At 32.8% G+C, this 13,236-nt stretch overlaps 1 protein-coding gene across 2 annotated transcripts in view; it reads left to right on the top strand.

Annotated features, from left to right (window-relative positions):
• The window catches only part of fusl (transmembrane protein fuseless), a 53,352-nt gene extending 45,307 nt beyond the window's left edge, over positions 1-8,045 (top strand). The window contains exons 4-5 of one of the 2 annotated variants that reach the window (XM_074173207.1): positions 1,343-1,526; positions 4,827-8,045. In XM_074173207.1, coding sequence (XP_074029308.1) covers positions 1,343-1,526; positions 4,827-5,146 — 504 coding nt within the window. In that variant the 3' untranslated portion in view covers positions 5,147-8,045. The remainder of the gene's footprint in view (positions 1-1,342; positions 1,527-4,826) is intronic. The other variant, XM_023162067.2, reaches the window with a different exon arrangement.
• The last annotated feature ends 5,191 nt before the right edge of the window (positions 8,046-13,236 follow it).

Raw genomic sequence — 13,236 nt, 5'->3', positions numbered from 1 at the left:
ATTGAACGTGCTTTTTTATTTTTCAATGCTTATGTTCATGATAGTGCGTTACTTTTTTGTTGTTACTATTAACTATTTTTAAATCATACGTGACATGCCGTTGTGGCTGGATAAAAGTTTGTGTTTATTTTTCAAACACCTTCGTTTGATAGGTAGGAATGTAGCTATGAACAAGTACGTACTAGTAATATTAGTTATTTTGTTATTAGTTTATTATTAGTACCTATGTATTATGTATTACCAGTTAAATAGTAAAATAAATACATATAATGATAAATTAACTGTGGATTATTTCATTTACGTTGCGTTACGTGGCTTCCGTGTGGGTAGCTCGCTGTTTATTCCAATATTAACAAAGTAGCTCAACACATTGAAGAGGTTGGCGACCACTGACCTAGGAGGACAACTCCTAGGGTAACAATATGGCCTAAGTGCTGTGGGCTTACACTCACCCTCCCTACTCTACAGATACAAATACAGATAGGTACTTTCACATTTTCGCTAACGGTCAATTATCAACACAGGTATGGGAGTGATATATGACATTACGTTTTAGTAACTTCGTGCATGAAAAGATTGGTAGAACGAAAAGAAAAAGGAAACGATGTATTTGTATGGAAAGGTTAAATGAAGTTGCTTAAGTTACCTTTTTTCTATTTTACGAGACAATCCACACTAATACTGTATCATAAACTAGAATAGATCTGAAGTTTTCTAGTTAAAAGTGAAATATCTTCAATTTTTCTCTAGTTTAGACTTCCATTGTCTACTATATAAAATGATTTGAAATCCCTGAAACAACTAGTTCAGTTTCAGGGATTTTAAATCATTTCATATAGTAGACAATGGAAGTCCGAACTAGTGAAATTCATCATGAAACATTGTCAATCACCTTCATCTTCAATTTTTTCAATGATTCATGTTGTTCAGTGTCATCAGAATTCAGCCATATCTTTACAAGCCTAATTATTTTGCATAGCGATGTTTGTAGTAACTCTTTCGAATATGTGTCCCTAATACACGTTTTTTGTTGAATTGCTGTTATTAGAAGTTCAGGATCGTAATGAAATTGTTCTTAGCAAGCCTTTCTTCTAGATATTTTCATATCTGGTGCACAATCCAACAAAATGAACAGCGAAAACTTGTTCAAAGACAACCTTGCACTTTGTGAAAACGTCCGTTTTATCTACTGGCACATTGATAACAAATGACCGATCATACGCGAATGTCTGTACGACATATCTGGAACAATAGCTAGAACTAGAATAGATTGTCAGTACTGATCTTCAGTTCTTTGTGAAACGGGCCTAAATTTCATTCTGAATAATGTAACCTTTTTCAGATTTTGGGATACATTTGTGTGGTCTTCGCTTTTCTTCTACAACCTGCTATGCGGTATACATGCGAAAGACTGAATGGTTTTTCAAGACTGCTTGTTGCTGACACCTTCATTTTATTCGCCTTCTTTGGAACTGTTAATGTTTGGAGGGGAATATGGAACTTACTGAATATTTTCTTCTTACCAGGTAAGACAGAAAATTAATATCAACGCAAACACAATATCGTACTCTCAAGTCGTAGGTACTGTAGAGCATTATTTTTTAGAGTTTTTCATACCTTCATCCCCTTTTTAATTCTTTTTATCCAATGGGGTACTAAAATATGACAGTATTTGTTATAGTTGAATCCTTGGGAAAAAAGTTTTTGGCCTTCCACTTCTCCATCTTGATACAAAAAAGGAAGCAATCAATTTCAAAAAATATCAACTCTATACAAAGATGTGTAGATCATACAAAGAAGTAACTTTCAGACAAAGACTGCAAGAAAAAGCCCTTTTGAAACAGCTATGAACGCTGAATTATACGAAAAACTCTTTTCTCTATTCCGTTTGTATTTCAAAAATTCGTAATGAGGTCGAATTAGATATTCACAGGATTTCTACACAATATAAGTAATAGCAGGGGAGCCCACGATGCAAAATGGGGATTAACTCGAGTGTCATTGAGACATATTAGGTTGCAAAGCTTAGATGATAAGAAGAAAAAAATGTTATATATTATATACCTTTTCATCGGTGGGGGAAGCGGCTATAGATTTTTGAATATGTAAAAAAATACTATTGCATGGACATACTCGAGCGCGTCAGATATTGATAGCATCAATGTCCTACGTATTTTTAATGATGTTGGTATGTTAATCTGATCGTTTGCATGATGTGGGTGGTTGCACGTAAGGGTTAAAAGTGAAAAAAAAATAAATTTAATCGAGCGCGTCAAATTTTCTAAGGGGGTGTTAAGTGCAAAAAAAAGCTCCCATTCAATAATCTGACGATTTCGATCTGACGCAAACTCGCGGCCATTATTATAATGTGCAATAAAAAATTCGCGTCAGATTAAGATATATATGGTTCATCTTCATGTTTTAGACGTGCTGTCTCATAATCTGAGGATTATCTAGAGGGATTCGCTTAATTTGACAAAACCAATATTTTTTATATATTTTTTTTAAATTCATTGAACTTAATTATTTGAGAAGCTCAGGAAATAGCATGCAAATAAATAAGTGTATGTTTTTCAAGTAGAATACTTGTATTTATAAGAAAATAATTTTTTTTAAATGCTCAAAAAATTTTCTATAATCAATTGATTAATTGAAGAAAAGAGAAATGAAACTTTCTATGTTTTTTACCACTTTTATTTTTAACTAACGTTACTGCAGTTTCGTCCTATAAGGACATTTTCAAACTTATATATTATATATTGTTTAAAAATGACCTTATATATTGTATAAGTTTAAAAATTTCCTTATAGGACGGAACTGCAGTAACGTCAGTTACAAATAAAAGTGGTAAAAACAGAAAGTTTAATTTCTCTTTTCTTCATCATGATTTCCTACCACGTAGTAACAACGGCTACATCCATCAATTAATTGATTAATTAATCTTCATCTTCATCACGAACGAGTCTCTGTGATCAGCTGTGATGGCGTCATGGCAACAAAATTCAGAGTGGGGACGGAGTGAGAGAGTAATAGATAGAGAAAAAGTGAATGAAGAATAGAGGAATAGAAACTCGAAGAAGGAAATATAGGTATCGGCTTGCGGCTTGAGGAAATCGTCAGATTATATATTTTTCGTTATCCTTGAATGATTTCCTTCAAAACAAAAAAAAAATAGCTACGCTCAAGAATGTCGAATTGACGTTAATTTTTTACAACTTAGCTGTCCTCCCCTTTCTTTACGTCACTCTCAAATTGTCAGATTACTGGAATATACACTTTTTAGCAGGTACTTAACTCACCCTACCTTAATCTGACGCGCTCGAGAATTTCTGATGATCAATTTTTTTTTACTAATCTGATCCTTTACCCCTCACAGGCGGCCTTATATATGGGGCTCATATTTGGTGGAGGTACTCCTGTATATTAATCTGCCGCGCATTAGTAAATCCCGAAATCCCCGCTTGGGCTTCCCTATTATAATGAAAGAAGTGAAATTTTACTTCTATTCGGATTCATAAGAAATTCAGATTGATGTTTAGAGAGTTTATGAAATGCATTGTTTATTTCGTAATATTAGTAGGTTTTCGAAACTAGTTGGCATGTGTACACTGTCTATTCTCGTAATCGGAGTTTTTGAAACATTCTTCATAAAAAAGTTTTATACATCAGAAAAATAAGCTTTTTCGAATTATTCAGTAATGTATAGTTTACTCAGTACAACCGAGGTGTATCGAAGGTAGGTTTTTTCAAATGGAATATCTGAAAAGTATTTTCAAATAATAAAATATTACATTATCAAGCCGTTCAGAAGTTACGTTTGATTTAATGGCGTCAAAAAGCTGATCTATATTCATTTGAATGGAAAGACATCTAAAGAATCTGTTTTGTGAAGACGTTATTATCGACATATAGTTTTTTAGTTATCGGATAATAATCTGAACATTTTTTTCCTATAGTACAGGATGAATCAAAGCCAATCATTTCTTTTTTTGGCAAAGCTGAGTCTATTCGTTGGCTGTTTTTATTACACGCTTTATATTAGCTTCACCTGTATGTATGTATGTTTGTTTGTTTGTAACTCTTCTTTCTCATTTGAATGCTCAAGATTTGTATTTGACAGAATTATCGACATTATTGCTTCATCTATTCGGGGGCAGATGGCGCTGTACGTAACCTCCTTGATATAATTCGAACTCACTTTACATGTATTTCCTCATTTGAGAAAAGTATTTTTTTACTAGGTCTGCCGCCTGCTGCCTTCCTTGGGCTTGGTAGCTGCGGAATCGGAAAATATCAATGGTGATTTTTCTAAACAATGTACGGCTGATTGATCCCAAAGTTTAGATAAAATAAACATAGTTTGAAAATGAAAAAAAATACGCTTTCATAGCATACGAAACTAAAAAATGAAAAGTAAATATAGTTTGAACAAATAAGAAACACGCCTTTAAAGAACATCGAACTAAAAAGAAAAAAAATACTAGTATTTTTGTGAAAAAAGCGTACGCGCTTTGTGCCATATTTTTTGTATATCAAGCGCCCGTCACTTTTTTCAAGCTTATTTAAAAAAAAATTAAATTCCAGTTCCAGTGTTAACAAAATACGCCAGAAATTTAATTTTGAAAATTTTAATTTTTCATGTGTATCTTTTTTGGTATTATTCAATAGCTACTAAAAATATGCAACGTTGCCTCAATTTACCTCATTCCGTATCTTCTACCGTTTACGAGATTCCGATGATCGACTCAATTTTGAATAGCCCTGTATGAAAGTATAATTTGAATCTATGCGTTTCCTTGTCAAAATATATTACTTTTCATTTTCAGATAATATGGAACTTAGCTGTTGGATCACGCATTGGGTCTGTCTGATCATTTTGATTCTGTGCAGATGTTCAAACTCACTACTAGTCAGAGGGGTGTACATAGATGCAGAGGAACCTGCAGGAAAATGTGTCGTTTTTCCTTGTTATTATCTTAGAGTAATTTTTCGAAAGAAAAAGTTGAAAAAATTGAACGTGGCAAGTGCCAGTCATAACACAATAGTAAGAATAAATCATAAAGACGAAAAAACTGTCGAAAATCATGTCCATATTTCTACAATCACTACAACTATCGAGGAAAATAATATTGAGGAAAGAAAGTGATCCAGTGGATTCATATAGGTAGACTTTTGGTATGAAATACATTTTTAAACTTTTGCATTCTCCTATAATGCTCATACCACTCTTTGTAGGTATTTCATTTCGAGAAAAATTTGCCAAATAGTTCTGACACAGTCAACTATTTTATTCGTTTTTAATACGTTTATATGAAGGTATGGTTGTAGGTACAGTTACAGTTCTGCAGCTACTCAATTTCAAAATCATTGAGGATTTTTTTTAATGAATGACAAAGACATAGTGATATCACAAAAAAAAATCACGAATTCATCGATTTCAGATGAAAACAAAAACAGATAGGAACTTTTTCGATATGAATAAATTCAGATAATTCCAAATTGTATAGGTTGATTATTTACAATCAATCTGAGTGTACTGGAATATTTGTGGGAGCACAAAAAGTCTATTTATATTTTCTTTTTCAATAATTCGACACCGAATCGTTAACTTCGACTGTTAAACTCTTAATTTCAATGTCGGTCCCCTAATAATATTTTCATTCCATTTTTTGAATTTGTTGAAGAATTAACCTTGTAAAGGTTTCAGACCCCTAATTGTCGACATATTTTTAGGGTGTTTAGGAAAAATTATCAACATGATTGAAATTCACCTAATCAATCATTCTGTGACTTCTCATATTTTTTCAATCGGTTCATAAAAAATATATTCATTCAACACATATTATATGCTTCACATTCTAAAAATTATTCTTTTTGTATTTAGTTTTCATCAGACGGATTAGGAAATGTCATTTGATACCTTTTTTATCTTGGTGACATTGAAAGTTACGATTGCAGTACTTCTTTATGATGAGTGTACCAAGTCAAAGTTTGGCGATGCTCTGTAGGTTTCTATGGTGTTTCCTAATAAACGAACCTCATTTGTTGTTCATCTTTTTTATTGAAATTTGTTTGTATTAACATTCATATCAATGTGACTGAGTTGTATGAGAAATTAAACATACTTTAATTGTTTTCACTCATTCATTATGTGTTTCATAAGTATATGACTTCAAAATCAATAAAAATAATCAAAGGGGGCTGATCTCAGAGTTCAAAGCAAGTTGTTGCTTATGCTGTGTCTCACAATCAATTTTTCAAACATTTGAAACATGTCTCTCCATAGAAGTCAATTCAAATGGCATAAAAACCAAATAGTCACCGAACGTCGGCAGTTTCTTTGTAGGGTATAAGCGGCGAGATAAACTCATACGAGGTATAATCATAAGTGGTACCTATAAGTGGAAGCTTTTATATGGCATAAACTAGTAAATTTATCAGACCCGGTACTTAGTATTCATATTGCTCTTCGGATTGACTTCATATAGACAAGTAAATGACTCGCTTCATAGAGGAATCTGCGGATACAACACTCACTTGTTATTTTTTATTAATTTCGTTTTTTATTCGATTTTCGATTTTCAAACCGCTTCTCCTATGATTTTGGCCATTGTTCGACATCAGAGACAATATGTACAGGAATTTTATGACAAATTTGTTTTTTCTTCAGATTTCTTATATTATAAACAGACGCTTGATGGAGGTAGCCATTAGTTACTACGTGGTAGGAAAGTCATTACTGCTTTAAATTATGATCACATTCCTCACTCTATAAAAATTGTTTGCAACTGGCAACGCTGCGACTAATAAACAGAAGTAGTTTTACATCGTGTTTCTCTGTTTACTCTATTTCTAACTATACTAATCACGTTTTTAGATGAACGAAAAATTAATAATCTAGAGATTGGAAATTATTTAACACCAACTGACCTCACAACATAAAAAAGAAACCATCAAAACCAGAAAACTCTGTTTTTGAAAAATTGTGTCTGGCAAAAAATATGTTACATAATTGTTATAACAAATAATTTGATTGAGCTGACCAATTTTTGTGGCACTTGAAATGAAAACAGACCCATATCAGCCCTCATCTTTGAGTGGAATGCTTGCTCATTTATTTCATTTATATATAGTTGCACTAGATTTTACCGAGCAGTACTTAAGTCATCATATTATATTTGAAACTCCAACTACTATCATGAAAAGCGAATCGTCATATTATCAGTTAGGAAACTATGTCACAGTGTAGGAGTTGAGTTAGAATCACATCATAAAATCGCATATTCATCGTTATATTCTATTGAAACGAAAAATGTATGTAGCTTCTACTCGTAATAAAAGTATGTTGCTTATGTTGGTCAACTGGATGTATAGGTATCCATAACCAATATAAGAAATGAAATATAGCTTGATGGTTTAGTATTGCATCCATTGATTGCATCCATTCAGAATAACAATTAAACACAATTCATTTGAGAGTTTTCAGTGATATATTTTTATGACCATCCAGTAGTAGTTAAATATATGAAAAAAAAATCAGTTCTTTGCTCAATAAGTTCAGCTTGCATCCACTTTTTCAGTTTCATTGAGAATTTTCATTCAAATATCCAAATGCACCTATATAAATTCACTGGATTTCTCTTCATAGAATGAAAAAGAGACTGTATATATTATTTATTGTATATTTCACTTATACAACTGATATTTATTATAATTTATGTTATCAATATTTCTATTTTTTTGATGACCTTACTATCAACTTCAATGACAGAATAGCGGAAATAGAGCCAAAGAAAAGATCGTGAAAACAAAAAAATTATCTCAAGAGTTGTATTATGTTTAGAGTGAAGTGTTGATGTAATGTTGAAAGAGGGTTGGTGATATACTTGGAAACGAAACGTATTTCAAACCTATTGTAGTTTCTCTAAAATTGATGGATGATGGATGATGGATGACAGAATTCCCATTTTAGATAAGACAATCCGAACGACTATATATATTTTAACTTGTTGTAATATATCTTTGTCTTTTTTTTTCAATAAATCAAAATTATTTCAACAGAGTGGAATTTTCTCACATTTTTCGAGGTAACAGTTTTAAACGTATTTAAAAAACATTTTATTATGAAATTTTCACACTTCAGGCCTGTCAGTGAAGACACGCCCTAAGAAGCCATTGTATGGCGAAACACGTGTTGCGTTTTTGTAAAATCGTTTACTGAAAATCTCACAATAAAGTATTTTTTGAAAACGTTAGTTACGGATTCTCATTAAGTATCGACCATTTCCATCATATACCTTGTAAAAGTTTTTGTTTTGCCTGTCTCTGATCACCATGTATTCATAACACTAAAATATTAATATCTGTATCTTGTACATAAACATCACGAATGGAAAGACAGATCAATAGTCTGAACAATAACTGCTGCACTTTGAACATTTTCAGACAAGTGACAAGAAAAATACACATATTAAAGCTGCACCTTCTGTAGGCAATAAGGATTTGATTGTTATCACCGCCCCCCTGACCGCATTATTCTATTTTTTCCAAAAAAACTTGAGGTGGGATGGATAAAATAATCCATTTGAAGTTTGAATTGAAGTGGTTATATTTTTAGGAGTGATTAATTTTTTTGGAAAGAAAGTTTTTGGCTTTCTACTACTCCATCTGATACAAAAAAAGGGATGAGGGAATCTCCCAAAGAAAGGAAGGAAGTAATCAATTTGAAACTCTATACATGAATGTGTAGATCTTGCAAAGAAGTAACTTTCAGACACGAACTGAAAGAAAGTCCATTTGAAGTATATTAAAAGAATTGGGAATACATATTTTACTGACAAAAGAAAGTTTTGCGAGGATGAATTTCAATCATCTGTGTGGTCTAAAATTTAGTACTTATACAAACCATTTTGGATATTTTGAAATGCTTCGATGCCAAACTATGTTTGCTAAACGGTTACAGTTTATTCTGAAAAAAATGATGATGAGTTCAAAATAAATGTTATAATATTTTGATAAAAAATATTCTACCAACGGTCCGATCCGGCTTGGATATAGGGAGCGGAAGATTCGCCGCCTGGAAAATTCGGAAATATATTGGAATATTCAGGAGCAGTATAGAACGTTTAGGTAAATCACGGAACATCCTAGATCATTATAAAATAAAGGCGTACTTTTAAAGATATACGAGCTAGAAGTTTCGCTCTCTCGAAAGTTCAACAATACTCCACGAAACTCCATAACTTCCAGGAACATTTTGGAATTTTTAAATATGTTTAAAAAATATGTTTTTTCCGTTAACCAGCTATCGCACACCTACGAACGACAACCCTCAGAAGTCGAAACTTGTGCGAGCTAAGGACTAACGAGGTCTTACCTTTCAACGCGTGATTCCTAACACGGGTTGGACCCTAGCAAATGAAGATCGAACATTCAGCCTGCGGCTTGAACCATCGACTGCCACATAGGCCGATGGATTGAGTGAACAAAGCACCCACATCAAACCGCCCGGCTACCGAATGTGATGGAACATCCCGTAACATCCCAGATCATTGTGAAGCGATCAAGAAAGTTATTTGTTGTGGTAGACTCCTGTCGCCTTCCATGAAAGGGCTGAACTTTTCGACCTTTAGAAAATAATAGAGAGATTTCAATAACATTTCATAGCATTCCGAAACATTATAAAATGTTCTTGATTAAAGTGGATCGTTCAAGAGTATCTTAGAATATCCCAGATCATTGTGAAAATATCTAGAATGTTATTGGACTGGAAGTTTCGTCCTTTAGAAATGTCTGTAATAGTCAAGTTGTGGGATGTTCAAGAATAGTTCAAAACGTTTGAGAACATCACAGATCATTCTGAAATATTACCCTCGAATACTGTGGCATGTTCTGAATTCACTTCGAGATAGGTAAGTACCCAACAACACAAAACAAAAACACAATGTTTTCGCATTCGATTGTCAGACCATTTGCTTTTTTTTTTCGCATGATTCTTTTGATTTTGCGAAAACTCCTAAGATACTGACTCAAGGTAACAAACGTATTATGTTGAAAATAGCGATTTTCCAAAAGTTATAGAACAGTTACAGTATTTCTCATTTATGGTATATTTTAAATCCTAAAATATTTAAAGTGTTTGAAGTGATGATTTTTGTGTATGAGATAATATCAAGAAATGATTTGAGAAATGGTCAATATATAGTTTCGAAGCAGAATAATGGAATTTAAATCTTGTTGATTACATTACTGCCAACATCCTGAAACGTTAATGCTTCATTATCGTCAATTCAATCTGAATTGAGGAAGTTTGTCTAATTGAGTCATTTTTATATTACAGTGAAGAGGTTCCTAATGAGAGGAAATACTTGGAAACTGGGATCGAATTGGATTGACGGGACAATTTTCGATTATACCAATGATGTGAACTTTTGGAAAATATTCGGTATATGGGATCTCATGTTAACGGAATCACAAACGAAAAAGTTCATACGTCAGAACGAACAATAAATAGGAATCAGAGTCCATTAGAACCTCGAATAGCGACTCATTTTCCAATGTGGAAAATAGACAGTATACAGAGAAACACAAGTTTAATGCACCATTATATCTATTCGGAAAACAATGTGATATATTGTTTTGAAAATTTGGTAGTGGCTACTAATGAATACGATCTACGCTGGTTCTAAAATATTTTGAAGAATGTAGTGTTTTTCTATGTTGTTTTCTCAAGCAGAATACTCTATAAACAATGGATTTCAAACAACTTTCATTATTCATGATAACAAATGAAAAAAAAAACATATTTTTCAACAATACCTAGTTTTGATATGAATTCAATATCTGGCATATGGATGAAAACAATTAAATTTCCCAGAGACTGAGACAAGACATGGAACTTTCACAAAAAATTCAAGATAATACGTAAGATGTATTACAAGCATGTTCCTTCAGCAAGATGAGAATTTTTGTATGAATATTCATTTCCAATGGAACACCCTGTATGTGTTTCCATATTTCAATACATTACTTCTTTTCAAGTGAACTTTGTGAGCACACCCTTATAGCTAAACCACGTGATGATTAAAGATGACAAATTTTTGAAAAAAATTATTTGGTCAGATGAGCCGAAATTTTGCCATGTAGGAATTTGTAACATAAGCAATAACGATAACTAGCCGAGGAAGCATTCACTTTTTCGTCTAGGAAAGATGTTTTCGAAATAAATTTAGTTCCAATATTTTCCGTTACATTTGCGAAGAAAGCGTTTGGGTCCCTGGAACCGACTTCCAAAGTCTCCAGATTCAACATCGATTCATTTTTAATTATTGGGGACTCTGGAGTAACGTGTATGCAGAACTAAAATACAAATAAAACAACTAGCTACCGACTCCTTCTGTTGTGTGTCGCATTTCAAAATATTTGAAGGTGAACGGACAACTTTTTTAACAATTTCTCAAGTAACTTAATAGTTCAATGAGGGAACTCAATTCAGAAGTTTTACTGTGACATTCATTGCAAAAAACAAAAAATCACATACAATTTTCAAATCTGTGATTGGTGGGTTTAGGTGTGTTTCAACAAAGTTCACTCAAAACAAAATAACGAATTCAAAAATGCAAAAATATAGAGTGCTCTAATTGAAATTAATACGTAAATTCTCATCGAGTATGTCTGTAAAACACCCTGTAAATATGTTATCTAATTTTGATACAAATTTTGACAGTTTCGTATCTTGTCTCACTCTGTTGAATTCATGTGCTGGATATTGAGTTTATATCAAAACTAGAATCTGAAAATTATTGCTTGGAGTAATGGGGTATACAGTGCATTTCTTTAATGTCCCCCCATTTTATTTTTTGAATGGGTCAACTCAAAAAATTGAAATTTGGGATAATGAAATTAATATATGAATATTTCATTTTGAAATGAAATTGGCAGATGAAACTTTCAAGATGGCGACTGAGCGCCATCTAGGAGAAAAAATTGAATGGAAAGGGGGGTCTTGTGACATATCTTTTCGAAGTTCCTGACGAATGCTTTACAACCCTAGAATATAACGTCGATACAATCAATTACCACGAAATGGACGAACTTTCAATAATTGCCTGAACACATTGACATTAAACTACATAATATGAGTAATAAGCTTGAGGTCAATTCAGAAGATGCTCGAAATGGTTGCCTTGAACTTCTTGACATATGAACAGCCTATCCGATATTTCACGCCGAACATTTTGAACACAGTAACGTCAATATTTCACCAAGATATATGGAAAGAGGGGTCTTGTGGCAAATTATTTTGAAGCTCCTGACGAATACTTCACAATATGAAGTCAATATCTTCACATATTAAAATCGATATTTCTAGAAATATTCCTTTTCATCTGCCATATGGCAATTCCAACAACCCTATAAGGTTTGTTAAGTTATTTTTGTTCATAGAAACGACAAAAACTGCCAGTACGATAATGAACATCAATCATCAATGTTCACTTAGAATATTCTCATTTAGTTTTCGGTTTTACTAGTAGAAAGGTAACACATCAACAATATCTAAAATGGTCAATTCTCGTCCATTAGAAAAAAAAATTACGCGATTTTTATTTACGGTGCGACAAGTAACTTTCACGAGATCGAAAGGATTTTCAATGAACGTTTTCCGAATCATCCTATCTGTAGAAAATATTTGAGGGAACTTGAATCCAAATTCACAACCACCGGTAGTGTACATAACAAAAAATCTACAGATTATCCGTCCATTTCGGCCTGAAGAACAGCAAGTGCAAATAATTGGTGAGATGGTGGTAAATCCGGAACAGTCTAGGTACTTATTCCGTCGCGAATGTTTGTGAGGTGTCTCCTTCTACTGTGTGGAGACTTGAAGAGGAATAGGTATCATCCATATAAAATTGAAATGGTAGGTACACCAATTAACTGAAGATGACCCTGATCGAAGAACAGAATTCTGGGAAATCATGACGGAAAAACCATTGCAAGGCATCCTACCTATCTTCACAATATTTGTTTTAATGACGAATGTACTTTCTTTCAACGGCAATGTTCACAGACAAAATTGCCGTTATTGGAGTAATACCAACCCTCATGTTTTCCGTGAAACACGTATCCAATTTCCAGAAAAAAATTAACGTTTGGGCAGAAATATTGGGAAACCATATTGTAGTATCTCTATTTATTGATCAAAATTTAACAGGGGAACTGTATTTGAATATGCTG

This window comes from Leptinotarsa decemlineata, unplaced genomic scaffold (genome assembly GCF_025532065.1).
Source record: "Leptinotarsa decemlineata unplaced genomic scaffold, Ldec_3_MD MMD2_tig00000218_RagTag_RagTag, whole genome shotgun sequence".
Lineage (NCBI taxonomy): Eukaryota > Metazoa > Arthropoda > Insecta > Coleoptera > Chrysomelidae > Leptinotarsa > Leptinotarsa decemlineata.
The sequence above is the reverse complement of the archived record's forward strand: the minus strand, read 5'-3'. Positions and strand labels throughout refer to the sequence as shown.